At 44.2% G+C, this 21,533-nt stretch overlaps 1 protein-coding gene across 1 annotated transcript; it reads right to left on the reverse strand.

The window, feature by feature from the left end:
* Nucleotides 1-346: 346 nt before the first annotated feature.
* Nucleotides 347-21,442, reverse strand: LOC118089045 (acyl-CoA (8-3)-desaturase). Its single transcript, XM_060276925.2, has 12 exons — nucleotides 21,138-21,442; nucleotides 15,146-15,256; nucleotides 13,633-13,830; nucleotides 11,794-11,895; nucleotides 10,077-10,205; nucleotides 9,377-9,434; nucleotides 8,754-8,830; nucleotides 7,772-7,869; nucleotides 6,615-6,711; nucleotides 3,487-3,566; nucleotides 2,675-2,800; nucleotides 347-2,081 (listed from the first exon to the last, which is right to left on the reverse strand). The coding sequence occupies exons 1-12, from the start codon at nucleotides 21,366-21,368 to the stop codon at nucleotides 2,030-2,032; spliced, it is 1,359 nt and encodes a 452-aa protein (XP_060132908.2). The 5' UTR covers nucleotides 21,369-21,442; the 3' UTR covers nucleotides 347-2,029.
* Nucleotides 21,443-21,533: the final 91 nt, after the last annotated feature.

Consider the following 21,533-nt stretch of genomic DNA (forward strand, 5'->3'; position numbering starts at 1 on the left):
GTGTACATAGGGAATGAATTTTTTTATAACAAATGTTTGATAGTGGGACCTGCATGTATATGGAATTGCATATGGAAATTATTTTATTTCATTTTCATTTTCAAAGAAATGGCTTGGATTATGGGAGTGTATACTGCTTCAGGGCCGGCTCTAGGTAGACCCCCGGTGGCGTGGTGCGCCAGGGCGCCGGGCTGGTAGGCTGGGCGCCGCGCGACGAAGCCGCGCGGAAACCATGCTGCGCCCTGCGAGGGCGGGGGCGCCAGAGCGATCTCCGCCCCTCAGCACCAGGGCGCGCGACCTGCTCGAGACTGCCCTGCTGCCTGTTTTGGCTTCTTTTCCATCTTTCCTGGCTTATCTGATGTATGATTCAGCCAGGCAGGGATCACAACTTGACTGGAATGATGCCACATAGCAAAGTTAATCAGGTTTGGGCTACATGATGTTGCAAAGGAGGGCAATGTAACTGAACAAGAGAACATTTTTTGAAGGAGTTCCCAATAAAATTACTGGAAAGGGATGCATTGTTTGACACTATTGATTCAACATGAATGGTGCTTCATAATTTAATAGGAATATTAACTTGATGAAGCATAACTCCATCATGCATGCCCTCAAATCAGTTTTAAATAGATAGTGTGAAGAACAAAACCCACATGCAACTGCTCATGAATATTCTGTTTAATTGAAATTGGAAATTGTTTCATGATTACAAATTATCAAAGCACTGTTATGCATTTAAATAACAGCCACAGGTCCTGATTTATTACTGGATGTGATGAATATGGAATCCACTTTTACATGTGGTTGTGGCAGTCGTATTTATATCATGTGACTTCATTTACTGATAACCATGGAAATCTTACATACAACAGAGTGATGCACTATCAAGAGCAGGGGTTCTTGGTGGCTTTGGGCAAGGCCCAAACACATGGCCTTTTTTGTGCCCTCATTGTCCAGGTTGATGCTCTGGAGAAGCAGCATGCGGCCTCTGGGGGACCAGGAGGCTGGATCCATCATCAGGACATCTCACATGCCAGCACAGAAGGTCTCCAAAACTAATGTTGTCCACGATCTTCTCCACAGGCCTTTCTTCATGCTTAAGAAGCAATGCACCTCTTATCAAGAAAACGGCAAAGGCTGTCATTTTTAATAATCCCTGGCATCTCCAGGTAGGTAGGGCTTCTTCTTTTTTAAAGCAGATTTCCCAGATTTTCCAACTGTGCAAATTCTTCATCAGATACCCCACACTTAAAATAAAAAAGGCAAATGAACACAAAGCGTCCTCTGCTCCTGGCTTACACTGCATATCAGGGACAGCTTCTCTGTAAGAGTCAGTACGTCCTATCTACTATACAGCAACAAGTCATTTATGAATCTGCCTTAGTTCAGTAATGTTACCTGCCTGAAGGAGAGGAAGTTGTGCCCCCCAAAGAAGAATGTGTTTTAATTTGGTTTGGGCAGTATGTTTCAGGCATGGAAACGGAGTGCATTCTACATGGCATCCTTGACATTACCTGTCGTTTAAGTGCTAGCCCTGTGTCAACGCAAGCCAAAATGGTCTTGGGCAAACTGATTTGCAAGGCGCCTCTGAGGTTACTGCAACTTGGTGGATCAGTGCCAGGAGAGTGCACTGAAAGGATTATCCATGCAAAGTTTTCCCAAGGATTGGCTGCAGAAGGAAAGCTTGAGGGTGGATGCACCCAGAGTGGCTTGAGGCTGATCATCTGCTGTGTCAGTGGTGTATCTGTGCCATGCAGGCTGACTAAAACGCTAAAAGCAAAGTACCCTCTGCCCTGATTTGCCTTTCCCAATCTCTTTGGAGTTTCTCCAGGTTTCTAGAGCTAAATGCCCCAGGTTCAGCTCACCCCTGCCTGTGCAAAAGAAAGAGAAAAACACCCATTCACAGTCTCATTAGGATCTAGCTAATCCCCACTCAAAATTATGCTTTCCCAAGGCTGCTTTTTTCCATTTTCCCAGCAGCATCAGATAGTGGCAGGAGAAGCTTCGCTCCTGAGGACACTTCCTCTTCTTATGCATGGAGATAGGCATCTTGCCAGTGCTCCCCTGACGACTTCAGAGAGCTGCAGAGGGAAAGGGGGGAAAGGCCTCATGAATCACAGACAGCAACATTTCACAAGAGTTCTCTCTTCCATACCCTACCAGTGCTGCTGTCTGTCATGTCCTCTAAATCTGGGCCCCAGCATTGCCCTGACTAAGGCGGATTCAGACTTGGGCAATTCACAGGTTGCCCAACCTGGGGAGGGAAAACTTCAGAAACCACTTCTGTACCCTCCTGGCCTAAGGATGTGGCTCTCCCATCACCCTCAGACCCCAAGGATAACTTCCCTGGAGCTTCTGTTGCTCTACAGCCATGTAGGAGCATGTGATCACAGAACCAACTTTGCGACCTTTAAGGATTGCTTAAAGTTCCGTGGGGTGGGGTGGGGGGGTTCCCTGACAGTCATTTTTAACCTTGCTGAGACAACATCTTTCACAGGGTTGCCAGTGGGACCCACTGAAAGCTGTTCAGGCACTTGCCCTGACTGGAATAAGCTGTTTATTGCTCCCACTTTAACTGTAGGCGCCAAGCCCAGTAGGATTTCCCCCACTCTTGATATTCTCATCCCCAATTGAGCCTACCTCCCTGATCCTCCTTCAGTTAATTGACACTTACTGCAATATATCCGCAAAAGCCGTGAGCAAGGGCTTGCATTGGTACTCAATGCCATGCTTGGCACAGAGGGATTTCACCAGAGGAGCGACCTTCCAATAATTGTGGCGAGGCATCGTTGGGAAAAGGCTGTGATGAAAAGAGGGAGAAATGGGATCAAGCAGCTAGCAGAGAATCTTAAGTGAGCCAAAAGCATCCCAGTTCTGCCCAGTTCAGCCTTCCACGAACTGGTGCTCTCCAGATGTTTAGGATTACAACTTCCATCAGCTCCAGGTAACGTGGCTGTGTAACATGCAAGTCTCCCAGAAAAGCAGGGACATCCCATTTTTTATCACGAGAGAATGGCGGCCATTTTGGCTGCTGTGCTCTTGCATGATTTTGAGGCATGATTTTCCCCTGAAAAAAAGCACTTTTTCTGGGGCCGTGATCTTACACTGTGCCCCAGAACACACATTTTTGGGTACTGTGCCTGGGAAAAGTGGGGGGTTGGGGTTGGGGGGGGGTAACCGTGGGGCAAAATCACATAAGATCCTGGCAACTGAAATGGACCACTGTGCTCTTGTGATAAAAAGACAGGAAGGTGGCCTCTGGGAAGATGGCGCCCTGGATTTTGGCTTCAAAATGTTGGAGGGTATTTGGCTGCCCAAGGCTGGTTTAGCCTATTAAATTGTTAGTTTATTAAGCAGTGCAAAAAGCACTCCTGGCCACCACCTGTCTTTCCAGGTGCGAAGTAACATTCAGGGTTTGGGGGTGGTCCATCAGTTCCATTATGGGCTCTCCCAAATACATTCATAAAAGGGTATATTTTTACTCACTGATGCTCAATCTGGAAGTTTAGGTGTCCTGTGTACCAGTCATTGAACAGGGATTGATCCACATTACACGTTGCTGCAAGCTAAGTGAGAAAGAGGAATGTGCTGAATCCCACTTCTTTCATTTTCAACACACTACATTCCTTCATTTAACCTTTGTTGTTCTGCAGACTACTGTTTTTAATTTTTATTTGTGGGTTTTCCTTTCCTTGTTGGTACCACATGTGAAGCCACTAAAAAGACTTCTGAATCAGAACTCAGCAACTACATCTGTGTTGTGTGACCATGATGAAAATATGCTATAATCATGAGTGGAGAGCTATGCACATTGGAATTTTGGTGTTTGCACTGCTGAAGAGGCAAGTTGTTCTTCAACTGGAAAGTGTGTTTTCTCTGTAGCAGGTTGAAGAAACTTCAGAGAAACTTTGGACTCTTTCCCATGTTCCTCTGTTAATTCCACTATATTATTGGTGACCTGAGAGTGCACCAAATAGATCCATTTAAGCACTATAAAAGCAGCATTAAGAGCCACTGATCAACATATTTGCAATTTGTTATACCCACCCACCCACCCACACAAAATTTTCTTATACAACAAGGAAAATAACCTTTACAGTGAATTAATTGCACTGGGAAGTAGGAATAGGTGAATCTGCCAATTTTGGCTTCTTTCTGTTTCTTATTTTCTCATTCTTAAGTTCAATTTCCCCTATTTCCATATCAGTTTGTGATTTTTATTTTGAAAAAGTCCTCATGGACATTCACCAGCATTTTAATACAAATTTCTCTTAATATCCACATTTGTATGCAATTCTACTTAATATACACATTTTGCAATGCAATTTCCTGTAATACGATGCAGTTTTGTATGTTATTTTCACGAACACATGCCTTTTAATGGACACTTTTATCGCAGTAAATTCATTTTTGTACCCATTATTCGGCTGGAGAACTGCATTGAAAAATTCAGAAAAGTGTGGATTTTGAAAGATGACTTTTTTTGGTTTTCCTGTTGTTTCAGAAAGTGCAAATTAGGTAGGTTAACTTGAAATGTGAACTGAATCAAATTATTCCCTTATCCTTACCAAGAACCCATAAATGGATTCCTAGAGGGCAAAGGTTCAGTTCATTCATCTGATTATAGTCTTCAGCTATATAAGCTGTATGGGGAAACCACGACATAAAGATTTGGCATTTGCTTAGCCATAGGGAGCAAGCAAGATGATAAATAACTGGCTATTAAGAAACAAGATTAGCACCACAAGCTATGCTTCCCTCTTGTCCACACTTTCTCCTTCTCTGCTTGTGTCAGATCAGAAAACAAAGTACATCTGGCATTAGTGTCTCTATCATCTTTTGATCCCTGTCTTTATAGGCTAAATTATAGGCCTTAGTAGACAATGGAAAGGAAGGATTTGCAATACAGCCTGTAGGGCTGGGTGTTGTCAGCTTTTCAACAACGCGATGTATCACCAGCCAAACATCACAATACAGTGGCATCTCGGTTGTCGAATGTAATCCGTTCTGGAAGACCGTTTGGCTTCCGAAATGTTTGACAACCGAGGCGCAATGGGCGGTTGGCAAAATCCATTGAAAAAACGGAGAAGCGTGCCTCAGAAGCCGTTCAACTTCAAAGACACGTTAAAAAACAGAAATATTCACTTCCAGGTTGTCGGTGTTCAAAAGCCGAAATGTTCAACTTTCGAAGCGATCGACAACTGAGGTACCACTGTATAGTGATACATCGCAATGTTGAATAGCAGAGGAACAAGCTGCATTGGCCCCAGCCCCACGAGGCACCAGGGTGAAACCGCCTCAGCAACCTCGGTGGGAGCGGTGGCAGTTTCACCTGGGTGCCTCACAGGACCGGGGCCAGTGCAGGTTGTTTCTTCCATCAGGTGCTGGCAGAAGATGGAGCCAGGTGCAGGCAAGTCCCACCCATGATATACTGCCAGGTGAAGGCGCCATCACACTCTGGCTCCCAAACCAGTTCTAGGTGATGTATTGATACATTGCCCAGGCCCAGCAGCCTGTCCCATAAGATAGTAGTAGTTGATAGTAATAGTAGTAGTAGTAGTATAATAGTAGTAATTTATTATTTATACCCCGCCCATCTGACTGGGTTTCCCCAGCCACTCTGGGCAGCTGCAGAATGATGGGGGTGGAGATGCTCCTTTAGGTATACTGGGCAGAGGCCGTTTAGGTAACTTGCAACTTACAGGTAACTTGTAACTTACATGCATTTAACTTGTGCACATTCAGCTTTATGTTCTTATATATATATATATATATATATATATATATATATATATGGGACAGGACGGGACGGGACGGGACTTTGGCAATTCCACCAGTCATTGCACCCAATGTGTTTTGACAACACAATTTTGGCTTGTGCACAATCCCTGGACCATAACCCCTGGAAACATAGAGAGTTGCCCATATTATTACAGTCATACCTTGGTTTACAACCGCCTCGGTTTACAAACGCCGCGGACCCATCTGGAACGGATTAATTCACTTTCCATTACTTTCAATGGGAAAGTTCACTTCAGGTTAAGTATGCTTCAGTTTAAGTACAGACTTCCAGAACCAATTACACTCATACCTCGGGTTAAGTACGCTTCAGGTTGAGTACTCCACGGACCCGTCTGGAACGGATTAATCAACTTTCCATTACTTTCAATGGGAAAATTTGCTTCAGGTTAAGTACGCTTCAGGTTAAGTACAGACTTCTGGAACCAATTGTGGTTGTAAACCGAGGTACCACTGTATTATTAACCCACCCTTCACCCTAAGGTTCCAGGGCAGGTTCCAACAATATACGATACTAAGAGTGGGCTTCAACATGATGCTCTTCCAAACATTCTGTTTGCACAAGCTTGCCAAATGGAATAATCTCCCCTCTTCTCCCGCTGCTAGCCCACTGTTCCCAGCCGCCTTCAGCCAATTTCAGGATATGTGGGATGGGTTGGGGGGAATGGGAAAGCGCAACTGCACAAGCCAAAATCCTTGTGCAGGGCTTTAGCTGATGTGGTTCGTTAGGTGTCTCCTTCCCTGTGCCCAAATATATTCAGGAATGAGCTTGTTATATGAAAGAAAGATGAAGATAAAAGCAGTAGTTATCTTACCTGGGCAGACACCCAGTCTAAATTCTGGTCATAGTTAATGTTCATTGGAATGTGGTTCATCTGCGAGATCCAGAGAAACCAAGAGCTTTCTAGGAACCTAGGCAGACAAGCAACAACACTAACAATCACCATTCAAATGAGCTAAAGGTACTAACAAATAAGCTAAAGGCACTAACAGTCACCATTCAAATAGAGGCCACAACCCTTCTTTTTATTTTGCTTTGAAATCACTAGATCAGGGATGGGAAACCTGTAGCCCACCACATGCTGTTGGACTCTAACTCCCATGAGCCTCAACCAGCATGGAATGATGGGAGCTGGAGTCCAGTAACATCCAGAGGCCCACTGGTTTCTCAACCTTATATGAGACCAAAAGCCATTTAGAGAAGGGGTTTCCAAACAGTGGTCCATAAGCTTCAATTGGGTGGTTTGCAACATGACTGTAAAAATGAAATTAAAAACCATTCGGGATCTCACACAGTGTATTACAATTATTATAAAGGTAAAGGGACCCCTGACCATTAGGTCCAGTCGTGACCGACTCTGGGGTTGCGCGCTCATCTCGCATTATTGGCCAAGGGGGGCCGGCGTATAGCTTCCAGGTCATGTGGCCAGCATGACAAAGCCGCTTCTGGCAAACCAGAGCAGCACATGGAAACGCCGTTTACCTTCCTGCTGTAGCGGTTCCTATTTATCTACTTGCATTTTGACATGCTTTCGAACTGCTAGGTTGGCAGGAGCTGGGACCAAGCAACGGGAGCTCACCCCGTCACAGGGATTCGAACCGCCGACCTTCTGATCAGCAAGCCCTAGGCTCAGTGGTTTAACCCACAGCGCCACCTGGGTCCCACGACAATTATTATTATAATAGGCAGAATATTCATTAAGTAGTCCTCGAAGACACTCAACAATTTTCAAGTGGTCCATGGGGGGCTGCAGGGTCATCTAAAAACCACCAGTTTAGAGTAACCACTAGAGGAGGCACAGTCTCTCCTGTGGGGCACCTTCCTGGGCTGCTTTTGTGTCATTGTGGTATGAGGCTTTGACACATGTAGGAGCCAGTTTCTACATGAAGAGAGCATGTATTCTGAACACACAGCTCGTAAATTAAGGAAAGCCTGTAGAGCAGAAAAAGCAGAAGCCAGAAGAACTATTACCTGGCCAACCAGTAGTATGCCATGAAGCTCTTAAATCCCATTAAAGGAACATACATGAGACAGACGCGGACATTGTAAAGTATGATGAAAGCAAACTCCTGACAAAGAAAACAGAGTTAGGGGGGTGGGGAAGGTTAGAAAACAGTTGCCAGGTCCTTCATTTCAGATCTACTAACTGTATGCAACAACTATGGAGATCACAAAGGCCATAATGAAATATAGATGAACAGCACTGTTTGCATGTGAACATCCAGGGATGCTGTCATGATAAAAGGAAAGGGCATGAAGGGGATCAGTAATAGTCAAGATGGGACAATACTGAATCTGATGGGCCAGGTAGATTTTCTGCCAGGAAGCTACATTTCTCTTCAAAGTGAAAAGAATTCCCGGAATAATTCATTGGAGGGATTTTATCCCTCTCATCTGCTGATGTCACCCAAGCTTTTTGTTAGGAGGGTGTTCAAATCAGAGATCCCGGTGAAGCTCACTAATCTCAGGCTCAGATACAAAATTCAGAGGTTTGTCAAAGGATCTTCAGGAACCAGAAGTTCTTCTCAAGCTCAGATAAAACTCAAAGCCAGAGAAGAATTCCCATATTCTCACCCACCCTCCCCACCAGCCTCCAAATCTTCCCACTTCTCCCTAAAGCATTACCAGCCCATGAGCAACATGGAATGCAGGGGAGGGAGATCTGCCTCTTCCCATGTTTCTCTGGTGTCCCAATGCACAACATAGTCAACAGGCCCAAAGCTGGCTCATAGGAAATGTAGATCTTCCAAGGTATACAGAGAAGGACATCTTCCCAGTTGCCTTAGCTCACCGCACGGCAGCATACAATAGCACCAGAGAGCAAAAGGAAGTGTCAGGACCCTACCTTTCTCCCCGCTCCCTGCATACTGCCACTGTTCCTGCTCTGTCTTATACCCATCCCCAAATAGACTTATTCAGAGGAGAAAGCACTGCAGATCTGCAGATGACTTACCAGCCATTTTTTCCTTTGAAATGCGAAACGCAATACAACACCCTGGACGAATATAACAAAGGTCAACGGGGCTAAGACTAGTGAAATCAGAAAACAAGAACATTACAAAGATGTAAATCACCCAAACGCAATAGAGTCTGTCTATCCATCCATCTCTGGTCATACTGGCAAAATAGTAGTAGTAAATAATAATAATAAAATAACAACAGCAACAACTTAATATAGAATTCCATATTTTCATCAAATCATCCATCTAAAACTCTTGTCAAAAAAAAATTATGCTGCCCAATAATAATGCCATTGTTCTCATCCACCACAAGGCATGGCTTTACTAAAGGTTGCAATTTCCAGATCCATACTCCTGAGGTCCAGCTTCGGGGGCCTTCTGGCGGTTCCTTCACTATGATAAGTGAGATTACAGGGAACCAGGCAAAGGCCTTCTTGGTAGTGGCACCCTCCCTGTCCTCCCATCAGATGTCAAGGAAATAAACAACTACCTGACGTTTAGAAGACATCTGAAGGCAACCCTGTTTAAGGAAGATTTTAATGTTTGATGTTTTATCGTGTTTTTATTATTATAAAATAATATTATAAAATTATTATAAAATGGCAGGGATACTCACGGGCGAAGTATATGTGTTGGTGCTGGTAGGGCATGTATTTCTTCTTCTTCTTGCCAAGCTGCAGATGGAGAGGAGAAGCAACGTGGTTAAGCTGACAACCATATATAAACTTTCTGAGTGCCAACTTCCATTCTTTACAATAGGGATCCTTGTATTAGCTCTAATGAGAACCATTGGGGAGGAGACATTATACATACTAGGGTCTTCTCAGTGGTGGCACCCTATTTTGGGAGCCCACAGGCCAGAGGTTGGCCTGTTAAGCAGTTCTGGGCAAACAACAAAGACGTGTCATCCTTATGACTTCACAGCTGTGGCCTGAATCCAGGGACACAAAGAAAGAATCTTTGTTCCTTCAGCCACAGCTGAAACTTTAAATCATCTGCTGTCACCTGCCATCAGGTGACCAACAGCTTTGCCTGTCAAAGGGACTTGTGGAGGGATGGCCTGAAGGCCATATCCATTTCTGTACTCCCACTCCAGGCCAGCCTGTCATGAGCAGAACAGATGCCATCTAGGAATAAGGAAAATAAGAAACTAATCTAATGGTATAACCAGCCCATCGACAACATGAGCTGTAGGAAGGAACACTAAAGCTGTGTCCTGGAGATGGCGTGCTTCCTTTCTTCCTAGGTTGCTCACTAAGAGTATGAATTCTGTTAATTTGGTGTTCCCTTTTCTATTATTATTTTCTTCTGCTCACCTCCACAGAGAGTGCCTTTCCCAGGCTGAACAAAAATGGGTGCATATTGAGATCAGGGTCCTTGCGGAAGCAGTTGGGTTTGGCATGATGCTGGTTATGCATATGGTTCCATTGGCTTGGTGGTCCACCCTTCAAAAATAATGAAAATACACACATATATACCACTTATTCATGGGTAGAGCTACATACTGTACTCATTCCTGCTGTATAAAGATTGCAGAATATAAGAGATTAATAAATCTAGGTGTATACATTTGCTCAACTACAGCTGATATTATTATTTTTTTAAAGACAGGGGCACATGATACAACTTTACCATCCTGTACCCTCCCCTTTCCTACCATAACATGTGAGTTTACCTCCTGCCATGTTGAGTTACTAGACAGTTCCGAGATTTCAATCTAAAGGCAAGCATTCAAAATTCACTCTCTGATCCTAAATAATAATGTGTGAGAGGGAAGAAAAAACCCTCCCCGTTGTTGTTGTTGTTGTTGTTGTTGTTGTTGTTGTATACTTGATTTATATACCTCCCTTTATCAGAAGATCCCAGAGCAGTGTAGAACATTTAAAACACATTGCATTACATTGTTTCACTTTGGAAGTAAGGAGGATGTGCCAATTGTCTCAGCTGAATGTATGTCCCTACAGAAGGCTCCAGATCTGTAATGGCCCTCTCCATTTCAGAAGAGCATCTCCCTGGCCTGGCCTACTCACTCACTGGTGGACCTAGACAGCTGTGTGCCCCCTGTATCCAGCAAGTTTTTAAATATAAGCCAGGCCAGCTTCCTGTGTTGCCTGGCTGACGGGCCATTAAGGGAAACAAAGGAAAGGCGCTCTGTGTGGGACAGCAAACGGTTAGTTAGAAGAACAAGGCTTGAGTTTAGAGTGGAGTTTGCAGTGATATGACCTAGATACAAAGCAGCAAAGAGAGAGAGAGAGCCATGCTGAATCCAAGGCTGTGGCTATGGGAGAAACAAGACCCTCTTGTGATGCTAATGCTGTGAACCTCTCCATTGTGTGTGTAAATAAAGCATATATCCTAAAGACAACACAGTCTCTGTTGTGCCCCATTTCCAAATGGAAACATGAACCCTGAGTAAGCGCCTGAAATCACTGGAATCTTGCACTGCTCAGAGATTAGGATGGCATGAAACAGTGTATTCTATTGGCCAAAGACTCTTGTAAAGTTTTAAGACCATATCTATGTTACAGAGATACGTAGTGTTTATTTAGTGCCTTGACTTTATTTGTTCTTTACTTCCTAGTGAACCAGGATCCACTGCTAGGTAGTACCCAAATTATTATTTAGCCATGATGAACAGCCCCCTTGCTGCCAAAGTGAGGGGAAAGAGTTGCCATAGTCCTTCACCTGAGATTTTTAGCCCCAGCAGCTGGTGTTGTGTAACAAGCTGTTCAAATCTTACCAAAGCCATGAAACCACTACCGGTAAGATAGCCTTAAACCATGCTTTTCATCACTTTGCCCCCTGCAGTATGGACTGAGGCAATACTAATAGAGTTGTAAGAATGAGTGAGATCCCGTATCTGAACCACACTGAATGCTTGAAACATCATACCATCAATGCTATTTTCATTATCCTTGTTATCATCACACCAGGCAAGCCCAAGAAATGGTCCTTCTTCCCCCAGTGAAGTGCAAAGAGGGCACTGCTATTGGGACATTGTCAGTGGACATTGTCATTTGCACATCATTTTACCTTACATATTCCCATCACAATGAAGTGAAACGGTCTGTTCCACTTGGTCTTCTGAAAGACTGAAAGATGCCCAAGATCATGCTGTAAAAATCCATACTGGATCTGGAAGGGGAAAAGCAACACTAAGACAATGTGATGTGATATTTTGCCCCCCCCCCAACATGTAACTGGACCTTTCATAATGTCACTTTTCTTACTCATTGTCTGGCCTTGCTATCTACCGTATATGTCTAGTGCAGGCATCCCCAAACTTCGGCCCTCCAGATGTTTTGGACTACAATTCCCATCATCCCTGACCACTGGTCCTGTTAGCTAGGGATATGGGAGTTGTAGGCCAAAACATCTGGAGGGCCGCAGTTTGGGGATGCCTAGCCTAGTGTTAAAGTGGAAACTAGGGATGGGTGAATTTGTCAATTTCAGCTTATCTCAGTTTTTCATGTCTCTAATGTTCAGTTCTCCACATTTCCATATCACTTAGGGTAAAAAAAGGTTTCTTTTAGCATGAATTGCTCCTAATATACACATTGTTGTATGCAATGCTTTTTTTCTTTAAAAAATGTTTATGGGTACTCTCATTTTGACTCAAGAAAACCACCATTTTATAGTTCAAATCGGGGGAAATAAATACAGTAAATGGACAAAAGTACAAAGATTCACAAAATGTGTAGGGGTATGCCTCTCCCTGTGCCCCCCTAGAAAAAAGCACTGGTTGTACGTAATGTATGTGCCTCCAGCACTGCAGTCAGTAAATGGGGGCTCCTGCACTGACCTGTTCTGCATAGTACCTTATGCAGAGCAGGTGGTGTATGCAGCCTGCGAGGAACTGGAGGCCAGTGCGGGAGTGTGAATTTTGAATGGAGGTTGTGTTTCAGTTTGTGTATCATTTAGAAAAGTGCAGATTTGGTTGGTTCGCTTTTAAATGTGAACTGAACTGAATTCCACCTCTATCCCTAGTAGCATACTGACTAGGCAGTGCACAAAATTCCCCACGGAAGCAATCAAATCGTGCCCATCCGCCATGGTTCCACGACAATGTGCACAATCACTAGAGTTCTTTCACATTCTCCATCCAACTCACATCACCCACACGTTTGAGCTGTCTCTGCAGTATGGCACCATATATTTGAGAAACGGTGAATAATAATAATAATAATAATAATAATAATAATAATAATAATACTTTATTTATACCCCGCCCATCTGGCTGGGTTTCCCCAGCCACTCTGGGCGGCTTCCAACAGAAAAATGAAATAAAATAATCTATTAAACATTTAAAGCCTCCCTAAACAAGGCTGCCTTCAGATGTCTTCTAAAAATCTGGTAGCTGTTTTTCTCTTTGACATCTGATGGGAGGACGTTCCATAGGGCAGGCGCCACCACCGAGAAGGCCCTCTGCCTAGTTCCCTGAAACTTGGCTTCTCGCAACGAGGGAACTGCCAGAAGGCCCTCGGTGCTGGACCTCAGTGTCCGGGCAGAATGATGGAGGTGGAGACGCTCCTTCAGGTATACTGGACCGAGGCCATTTAGGGCTTTAAAGGTCAGCACCAACACTTTGAATTGTGCTCGGAAACGTACTGGGAGCAGCCGCTCCCAGTCACCAGTCTAGCTGCCGCATTCTGGATTAGTTGTTACTAATCCTGCTACTGCTTTACAGGATAAACCCAGGAGCATCAATGCAAATTTATTGGCCAGAACGCCAACAAAGAGGCTGAAATTCCACTGACATAATTAAAATTCCAGCGTTGTGGCTAGGGAGAATGCTATGAATCATAAAGCAGTTCATTGGTCCCGGAGGTGCTGAGAAACACCCCAGAGATCTTCATGACACAAACACATTACCTGTGCAATGGTGAACAGTGCCACGCCAACAAGGAAGGGCACCCAGGATGCTCCAAAATACCAGATAGTCAGCCAGGATGCAGTATCCAGCAGGAAAGCATGTAGAAACATGAAGCCGAAGAAGAGAAAACTGGGTTGGAGGAGTCCCATCCTCTTCACTGTGGTGCGTAGCTCATGGAAATCATTTACCAGCATTGCCTGCGAGAGGTGCCTAAAGTTAATATATCTCATCTGTGGTTATATGTGATGCAGACTGCGTGTGGAACAGACTTACTCATCATAGAAACATACTCTGGAAGGCACCCAGCCAGCAGGGGGACTGTGAGACCAGGGGATCTCATTTAGCTCTGTGTCCTAACCAGGGACATGTTAAAAGAGCAAACAATCACATCTCCACTATCTCCCCATCTTCATTTCAATGAGGGATGAAGAGGAAGCCGTAGCAAGTGGATTCGCCATAGGGGTGGGCGTCTTTGTAGCTTGGATTGTCTGCAAAAGAACAGCTGGCCACATTCTAATAATTTGAAATACTGAGCTTCTGCAGCATCATGAAAAATCACATGCCCGGTGTGTGTTTTCTATTTTTCAGTGATCTCTAGGACACAATTACTTAAAATGTTGAGAGCAAGGTTATAGGGTCACAGAGGGAGTCCTACACACAGTGTTAGGTGCCACAACTAGAACATGTGCTAAGCATGTTACAGGATTGTAGTTGCAAGCAGTAGCGCAGGCATCCCCAAACTTCGGCCCTCCAGATGTTTTGGACTACAATTCCCATCATCCCTGACCACTGGTCCTGTTAGTTAGGGATCATGGGAGTTGTAGGCCAAAACATCTGGAGGGCCACAGTTTGGGGATGCCTGCAGTAGCGTCTTAAGGTCATCGGGCGCCCTGGTGCAGATCCCTCGGGCGCCCCCCACTCTTTTTGTAAAAAAGGAAAGCTCCGCTGCAGAGCGGAACAGGGTCCTAGTGCCCCTGCTCTGCTTGTTTACCTCTCTCCTCCGAGCGGCGCGGCTGGCGGGCGTCCAGGAAGAGGGAAAGGGAGGCCGCCGCGCAGCTCCCCCACTAGCTGGGGCGCCCCTCAGCGCCCTGCGCCACTAGGTCCAATGGGCAAGCTGCCCCTGGTTGCAAGCTACCGTATATTTCCTGTATTTGTTATATACAGCGTTATTCCTACCATTAGGCAGAGTTGATGAGGGAGGGCAATACCAGACCCCCATATTTCCTCCTAAGTCCCCCAGCAACTCCCCTCTATCAGAAGACAAAACTGTGTATGTCATGCAGCCTACTCTCTGTCCCTTAAGATAGCCTGCTGGTCTCAGGTGTGAAGATGACACTATCCTGACACTAGCATCACCAGCACTGAACTTACGGGTCAGATTCCAGACCAGCAGTCTTCAGTATGTGTAATGGAGAGGGTGCCATCTTATCCTTCCTCCCAGGCAGCAAAATGTCTTGAGGCCACTGGCCACACCACATATATCCTTAAAAGAAACTTGCGAGGGAAACTCACATTTTTGGTTGGTTCACAGCTGGGTTGATCAGGTGCCAGTTCCCCAATTAGTAGGGAGCTCAGGTATTTCTTGACTAAGTCCTCATCCTTGTGGAAAGCGGTGAAAGCATCCTAAAACCACAGAGAGAACAAAATAGGGTGTAAAACGGAGGAAGCTACTATGCTGAAGTGATGGAGCTGATATTCTGGGAAGTTCGTTTTGAGCTGGAAAAATAGTGGCAGGTTGATGGGTGGTTTTGGAATTACAGTTTGTTGGACAGCTGGGATTGGGGGTCAAGCGAGGGGAGGGAGGTGCAATGAGGGTTATTTATTTTATTTTATTTTTAAAAAAACAGTCAAGTGGTGTATAATTTTTATTAAATATATAAATACAAATTCTGAACAAGGAAGGAGATATGACTTGGAAGGGGAAGTAACTGGACCTCTGTGGGCCAGTGAAGGGTGGGGGGGAAGAAGCAGCAGTAAAATGAGGGGGAGGAACTGTTGCGAAAGACTGAGAGAAATGAGAATAGAGGTAAACTGGGTGAAAAAAGAAGCTTAAGAAAGGACAACATACTGAGAATTTTGCCTGGGGTGGGTGTGACTTTGGGCAATTCCCTCTTGCAGATGTATGATGAAAGAAAATCGAAGTGACACATTTGGTTGTGACATACATACCGGTATCACCCGTTCACTGTTAAGTCAAATAAGGCACATATGAAGGCCACTCCGTACAGAATTTCTCCGCTGGTTCTGGTTCTCATTAGTGGTCCCTTCACACAATTCTCCCACCCCACCCTTGAGTTTCCCCTGAGTTTGCTGATACTCCCCTCTCTCAAGTGTGGGTGTGCTGCTGTTATCATTCTGTAAGTCCAAGCACTCCAAGACTGGTGTAAAGATAACGGGTGGGGAATGCTTTTTTTTCTCTTTTGCATTCCCTTGGGGACAATTGTTTCTGGGCCTGCATATCAGCAATAGTTAGGGCCAGAGCCACACCATTCTGTCTCTGACTCTCTCTTAAAAGTGAAACAGGGAGCTGTCCAGGGGAGTAGTGAGGGGTGCTGGCTATCTTAAGATTATCACACACACCCTACCCTATGCTCTTTCGATCTTATTCTCTCTCAAACAGAGTCAGAACTGGGTGTGGATGGATCCATTAAAGGATGGCTGTCTAAAACCTCCTCTCCCCACCACCCAAAGTAAGACCACTGACTCCAGGTTCTAAAATTACCCAGCTGCATTTCTGCACTCTCACTCTCACACCTGAACATCCACCAGAGGCGGATTTAAGGGAGTAAAAACTTTTCCTCCAAAGAAAGCAGCACAAGGAGAGCTTCCTCACCTTCTTGGTACCAGGCTGTTCTGCCAACGCAGTGAACGTTGAGTATTCTGTCCTCTGGACAGTCAAACTGAATGACCCAATTCACAGCAGGGAAATCAAGGTCCCCGAACCACAAGATCAGTAGCAAAGAGAACTGCTGATTTCTTGCCACAAAATCAATGTAGACTTCCATTCTATTCATGTGCTGCTGTCTGCCACGAAGAGCCAGTATAGTGAGCCCAGGTCGAAGATGGCAGAAGACTCTAATCATCCAATTTCATTGTAATTACACAATGACAATAAAGAAATCTAATCTAATCTAAACAAATACTGAACCTCTTTACAGCTTGCAAAAAGTACAATACTTTTCTCATTCAGATGACTTCTCAAAAAGGAATACAGCATATTGATTTTCTCGCGCAGCTCACAAGCAACATAGTTCTGTTCCAAAGTTGCTGGAGTACTGAACTTTGCCTTCTGGTGAACCCAGATATATTCTGGATCTTTCAAGCTCAGCCGAGCCAGGTCCTCCACTGATTTGGTTTGCGTGGCTGAGAAAAGCAGAGTCTGGCGCAATGCTGGGAAGACCCCAGAAACCAGAGATGTAGTTAGGGCATTTCTTCATGTGCTGTGACGAGATTCTTGTTGTGGGAGTTTGTGCATGACTGACTGTCGTGGTCCTGTGTGGCTGTGGCACTCTGCATTTGGGAATGTGTACCTTGTGTGGAGGAGAATATCTCTCTCAGGGGACTTAGATTTTCTTCTCCGTTCCAGCTTGCCCTGGCCTTTGGACTGCAACTGAACTGCTTTCAACCTTCCCGCTTGGCCTGAGTGAAATGAACTTCAGCACTAGTAATGGACTAGTAATGGTCACATTCTTCATCTTTTCTACCTCCTCGAAGACGCAGAGGGAAAAAAGACAAGCTGATGACTTCTGGTTTAAATTGTTTTGGAAGAAATTCAGACAAATGGTTGGAGGGGAGTTGTAGCAACAGTTATTGGTCATAATAGCTCAGTCGTCGTCCCGAAACATGATGAACAGGTGGCAATTAGTGCTTTTCTTCTGGAAAAAGGGTGCCAGCACTCACCATGAAGTTGTTAAGCAAGTGCCACATTTTTAATTAGTGCTTTTCTTCTAGGAAAAAAGGTATATACGCTTGAGTACCCACAAAAAAAGATGCACTTGCGGCAAGCATTTTTGATCCTGGCATCTGAGGAGCATCAGTCAGTGACAGACTTGTTCTGTGCACCATAACTCAACTCTAAAAACTCTTAAAAGTTCTACTCCCTCCGGAGTAGAAATCATATATCGAACAGATGGAAAGCTCTTTAATATGAGCAGGCTGAAAGCAAAGAGTAAGGTTACTGTAACTTCCGTCATAGAGCTTTGGTATGCTGGATGACAACGTAGTGTGTGCACACTCAGAGGATGAACTCCATCCTAAATATCTTCACAGAAGCTTACAAAAAGCTTGGCTCAACATCAAAAAAACCATAGTGCTGCACCAACAAGCACAAAACAACCCCTCTACAGCACCACAAATCCAACTCAATGGTGCAACATAAATTATGCCCCTTACCAAGAATGCTCAATGAAAACAAGTTTTCTTTCAAACTCACCAAGTAGACCAACTAAAATGAATTTACCTAACTAGTCATGTTCATTAATTTCATTGGGTCTACCCTGAGTAAAGCTTAGCTGAATGCCACCCAAATAGCCTTTTCCTAGACTACCCTTGATCATGAATTCCAACTTCACTGAAAACACCACTGAATGAATTTGGTTGGAAAGCTATTGTGAGTGTATAAGGCTGTGCAAATACACAGAGAAAGATGAAATCCTAAGCATAACTGAACAAGAAACCACACCTACCTACACACCCAAACATGAGAGATCTCACTGATGTTTCTGAAATTCCTTGAGGCTCCCCATAATTATTGATATTTTGTCTGAGGAGAAACCCTCAAATCCACTTGAATATCACCCAGACAAAATTTAGGTGGTGCTTCTGAGCAAGCATCTTTTGAAGACGCTTTGAAGCTTAAGGTTGCGATCTTGCACATTATTAGGCAGCTTAGATCCCCTGAGATTGAAATGCTGTGGGATTTAAGCAGGCTAACATTATACAATGTTCTAATCTACTATTTGCCCCATTTCCATGTCTGAAAGAGGAGTTGCAAACTCTTGCTTCATTCATCCATTCACAGATATAACCCAAATTCTTTTCTGAATAGCCTGTGACTTCTGGAATTTCCTTTTCTGTCCCTTCAGATCCTTCTTCCCTTGGTCTAAATCTTTTTAGCACACTGGGGAACAAAATTATTGTGGCATTGACACCTGCAGTTGTTCTAACCTAATTTCAACTTGCTGATTTCATATTTGAAGTCAGTTTTGTTCTGTAAGCTCTAGTTTTTTTGCAATTCATGTTTTTCACTTTTCACCATAATCTTCGTTTTTCGCAATGCAATCATTTTTCAATATTTTATTAAACACATAGCCAATGTAGCACAATATGATTATAAATGCAAGTGACTTATATAGCATTAAACATGACATACAGTATATAGCATTGAAAATGACATGTCTGTCTATGCAAAAAATGCAAAAAAACCACACGCACAAAATGTATTCCTTTGGGATACACTACAGTATACAAGCTGCTGTTATTCAGGTAAGAATTTGCGCTTATAGCTCTTGCATTTGTGGAGTTGCACAGGGGATTCTCATTTGATGGTCCAGCAGTAGTCTGACATCATAGTTTTGTCCCATCGCCCTTGATAACGCTCTTCCATTGTCTTCAGGTCTTTATGAAAGCGCTCTCCCTGTTCATAACTGACTGCCCCAAGGTTTTTGGGGAACTGATCTAGGTGACTGTTCAGGAAATGGAGCTTCAAACTCATATTGCACCCAAGATTGTGGAAAACCAACAACTTTTTTTAAACCACAACCTCATACAGTGGTACCTCTACTTACGAATTTAATGCGTTCCGAACACACATTTGTAAGTTGAAAAAAATTGTACGTCGAATCCCATAGGAATGCATTGGGAGAAAAAATTCGTAAGTAGAAGCAACCCTATCTAAAAATTCGTAAGTAGAAAAAATCCTATCTAAACCGCATCCAAGATGGCGGACGGAATAAATAAAGACACAGGAGACATTGCATAAGGTTAATGGGCCACAACTTTATTGATTACGGACGTAGAGAGGTATTGGCTTAGGCATTGGATCTAACCATCTATATCTGACTCCAGCCCGCTCTGCTGGCAGTCTGTGAAGGGTTAACCACCATTGGGTGAGCCCTGCGATGCAGATCAACTAGGAACTCACCCCGGGGCCACCACTAGGGGCGGCCCTTAGGCCCTCACCTACCACAGCTTCGGACATGGCCATGCCCCGGACTCCTTAAGGGAGTACCCTTCAGCATTTTGGGGGAGGTGATGGCAGCAACCTCCCCCCCCCACCTGTAACCTTTCAGAGATAATCCAATGCCTACCGCCAATCGAACTGTAATAATCTGCAATATCTCATCCTTACCTCCTATGTCGCTTTTCAAACTCCAAATTAATTCTTTTAAATCCATCTCAGAATCAAATCCAGAATAGTCCCTCCCGCTGTAGGAGGAGGGGAGACTGTGGGCACCACAAAGCCTACACATGGTGGGGGAATGGTTGCCATTCTTCCCCCCCCCCAGCCCATTGGCTGGCACCCAGCCGCGGCGCTCCCTTGGCGCATCCAATCAGGACGCACCAGGGGCGTGGCTCGTTGAAGGAGGAATTCTGGATTTGATTCTGAGATGGATTTAAAAGAATTAATTTGGAGTTTGAAAAACGACATAGGAGGTAAGGATGAGATCTTGCAGATTATTACAGTTCAGGATCTCATAAGCCAATATTGACCTCAAGGCCTTTTGCCTTTATGTGGTTGAATTAAGCTTTACTGAACATATAGCTGTCCGTATTTGGCATAGGAGACATGAAAAAAGATGGCTTGATGAAACAGTTTGTGAAGGCATTAAATACTGAAGGTAATTTTTTTCAAATACAAGCGCAAACTCTTAACTGAATAACAACAGCTTGTATATATTCCTCAAGGAAATACATTTTTTTGCATACCTCCAACTGTACATAGATATACATGTCATTTTCAATGCTATACATGTCATGTTCAATGCTATATAAGTCACTTACATTTATAATCATATTGTACTACTTTGGCTCTCTGCTGAATAAAATATTTAATTCTTGCATTGTGAAAAACGAATATTCAGGTGAAAAGTGAAAAACATGAATTGCAAAAAAACTAGAGCTTACAGAACAGAACCGACTTCAGATATGAAATCAGCATTGAAAAAAATATAAGAACAGTTGAAAAATCTCATGCAACAGAAAATGGGGAAAAAAATGTTCCCCAGTGTTAGACAACGTTGACAAGTAAGCACCATATCATATGATCATCTGAGGCTGCCTTACATTAAGTCTGAGCATTGTCCATCTCACCCAATCCTGTCCATTTTGCCTGGCAGTGGTTCTCCAGTCACCTTTTCTCTGACTCCTACTTGAAATCCACTGAGATAATAGGCAGTGCCAAGATTGAACCTGGGACATCATGCATACAAAGCAGATGTTTGGCCATTAAGCTATGGTTCTTCCCAAATGCTCTGGGTCCCCAGGCCCCACTACAAGCTCTCACCGTGGCATCTTGTCCCGCATAATGGCTGATGACACGGGTTCCTCCAGGGTGTCGCAAATGGAATTGGCTGATATCATAGATCTTCCTTCTGATTACCAGCCATCTCTCCTCCTTGAATTCTCCTTTGCCTGTGCGGAGTCCTATCTCCTCCCAGGTGAAAAACTGTGGGGCACCTGAGACACGTTCTGGCTTTCCCACACTAGTGCCTGACTCTGGAGGCATCCTGACCATCCACTGGGTACGTACAGCTCAGTTTTCCAGCTAACTACTCTGCTTCCACTCTGTCAAGTGGACAGGTTGGTGCACCTGTGCTCTGCTCTATGAGCCGCTTTTATAGAGACCTATTGTCATCAGCTCACACCACCCTTTCCATTCTATTGCTCCAGGCATTTTCAT

This window comes from Zootoca vivipara, chromosome 1, assembly GCF_965207765.1.
Source record: "Zootoca vivipara chromosome 1, rZooViv2.hap1.1, whole genome shotgun sequence".
Lineage (NCBI taxonomy): Eukaryota > Metazoa > Chordata > Lepidosauria > Squamata > Lacertidae > Zootoca > Zootoca vivipara.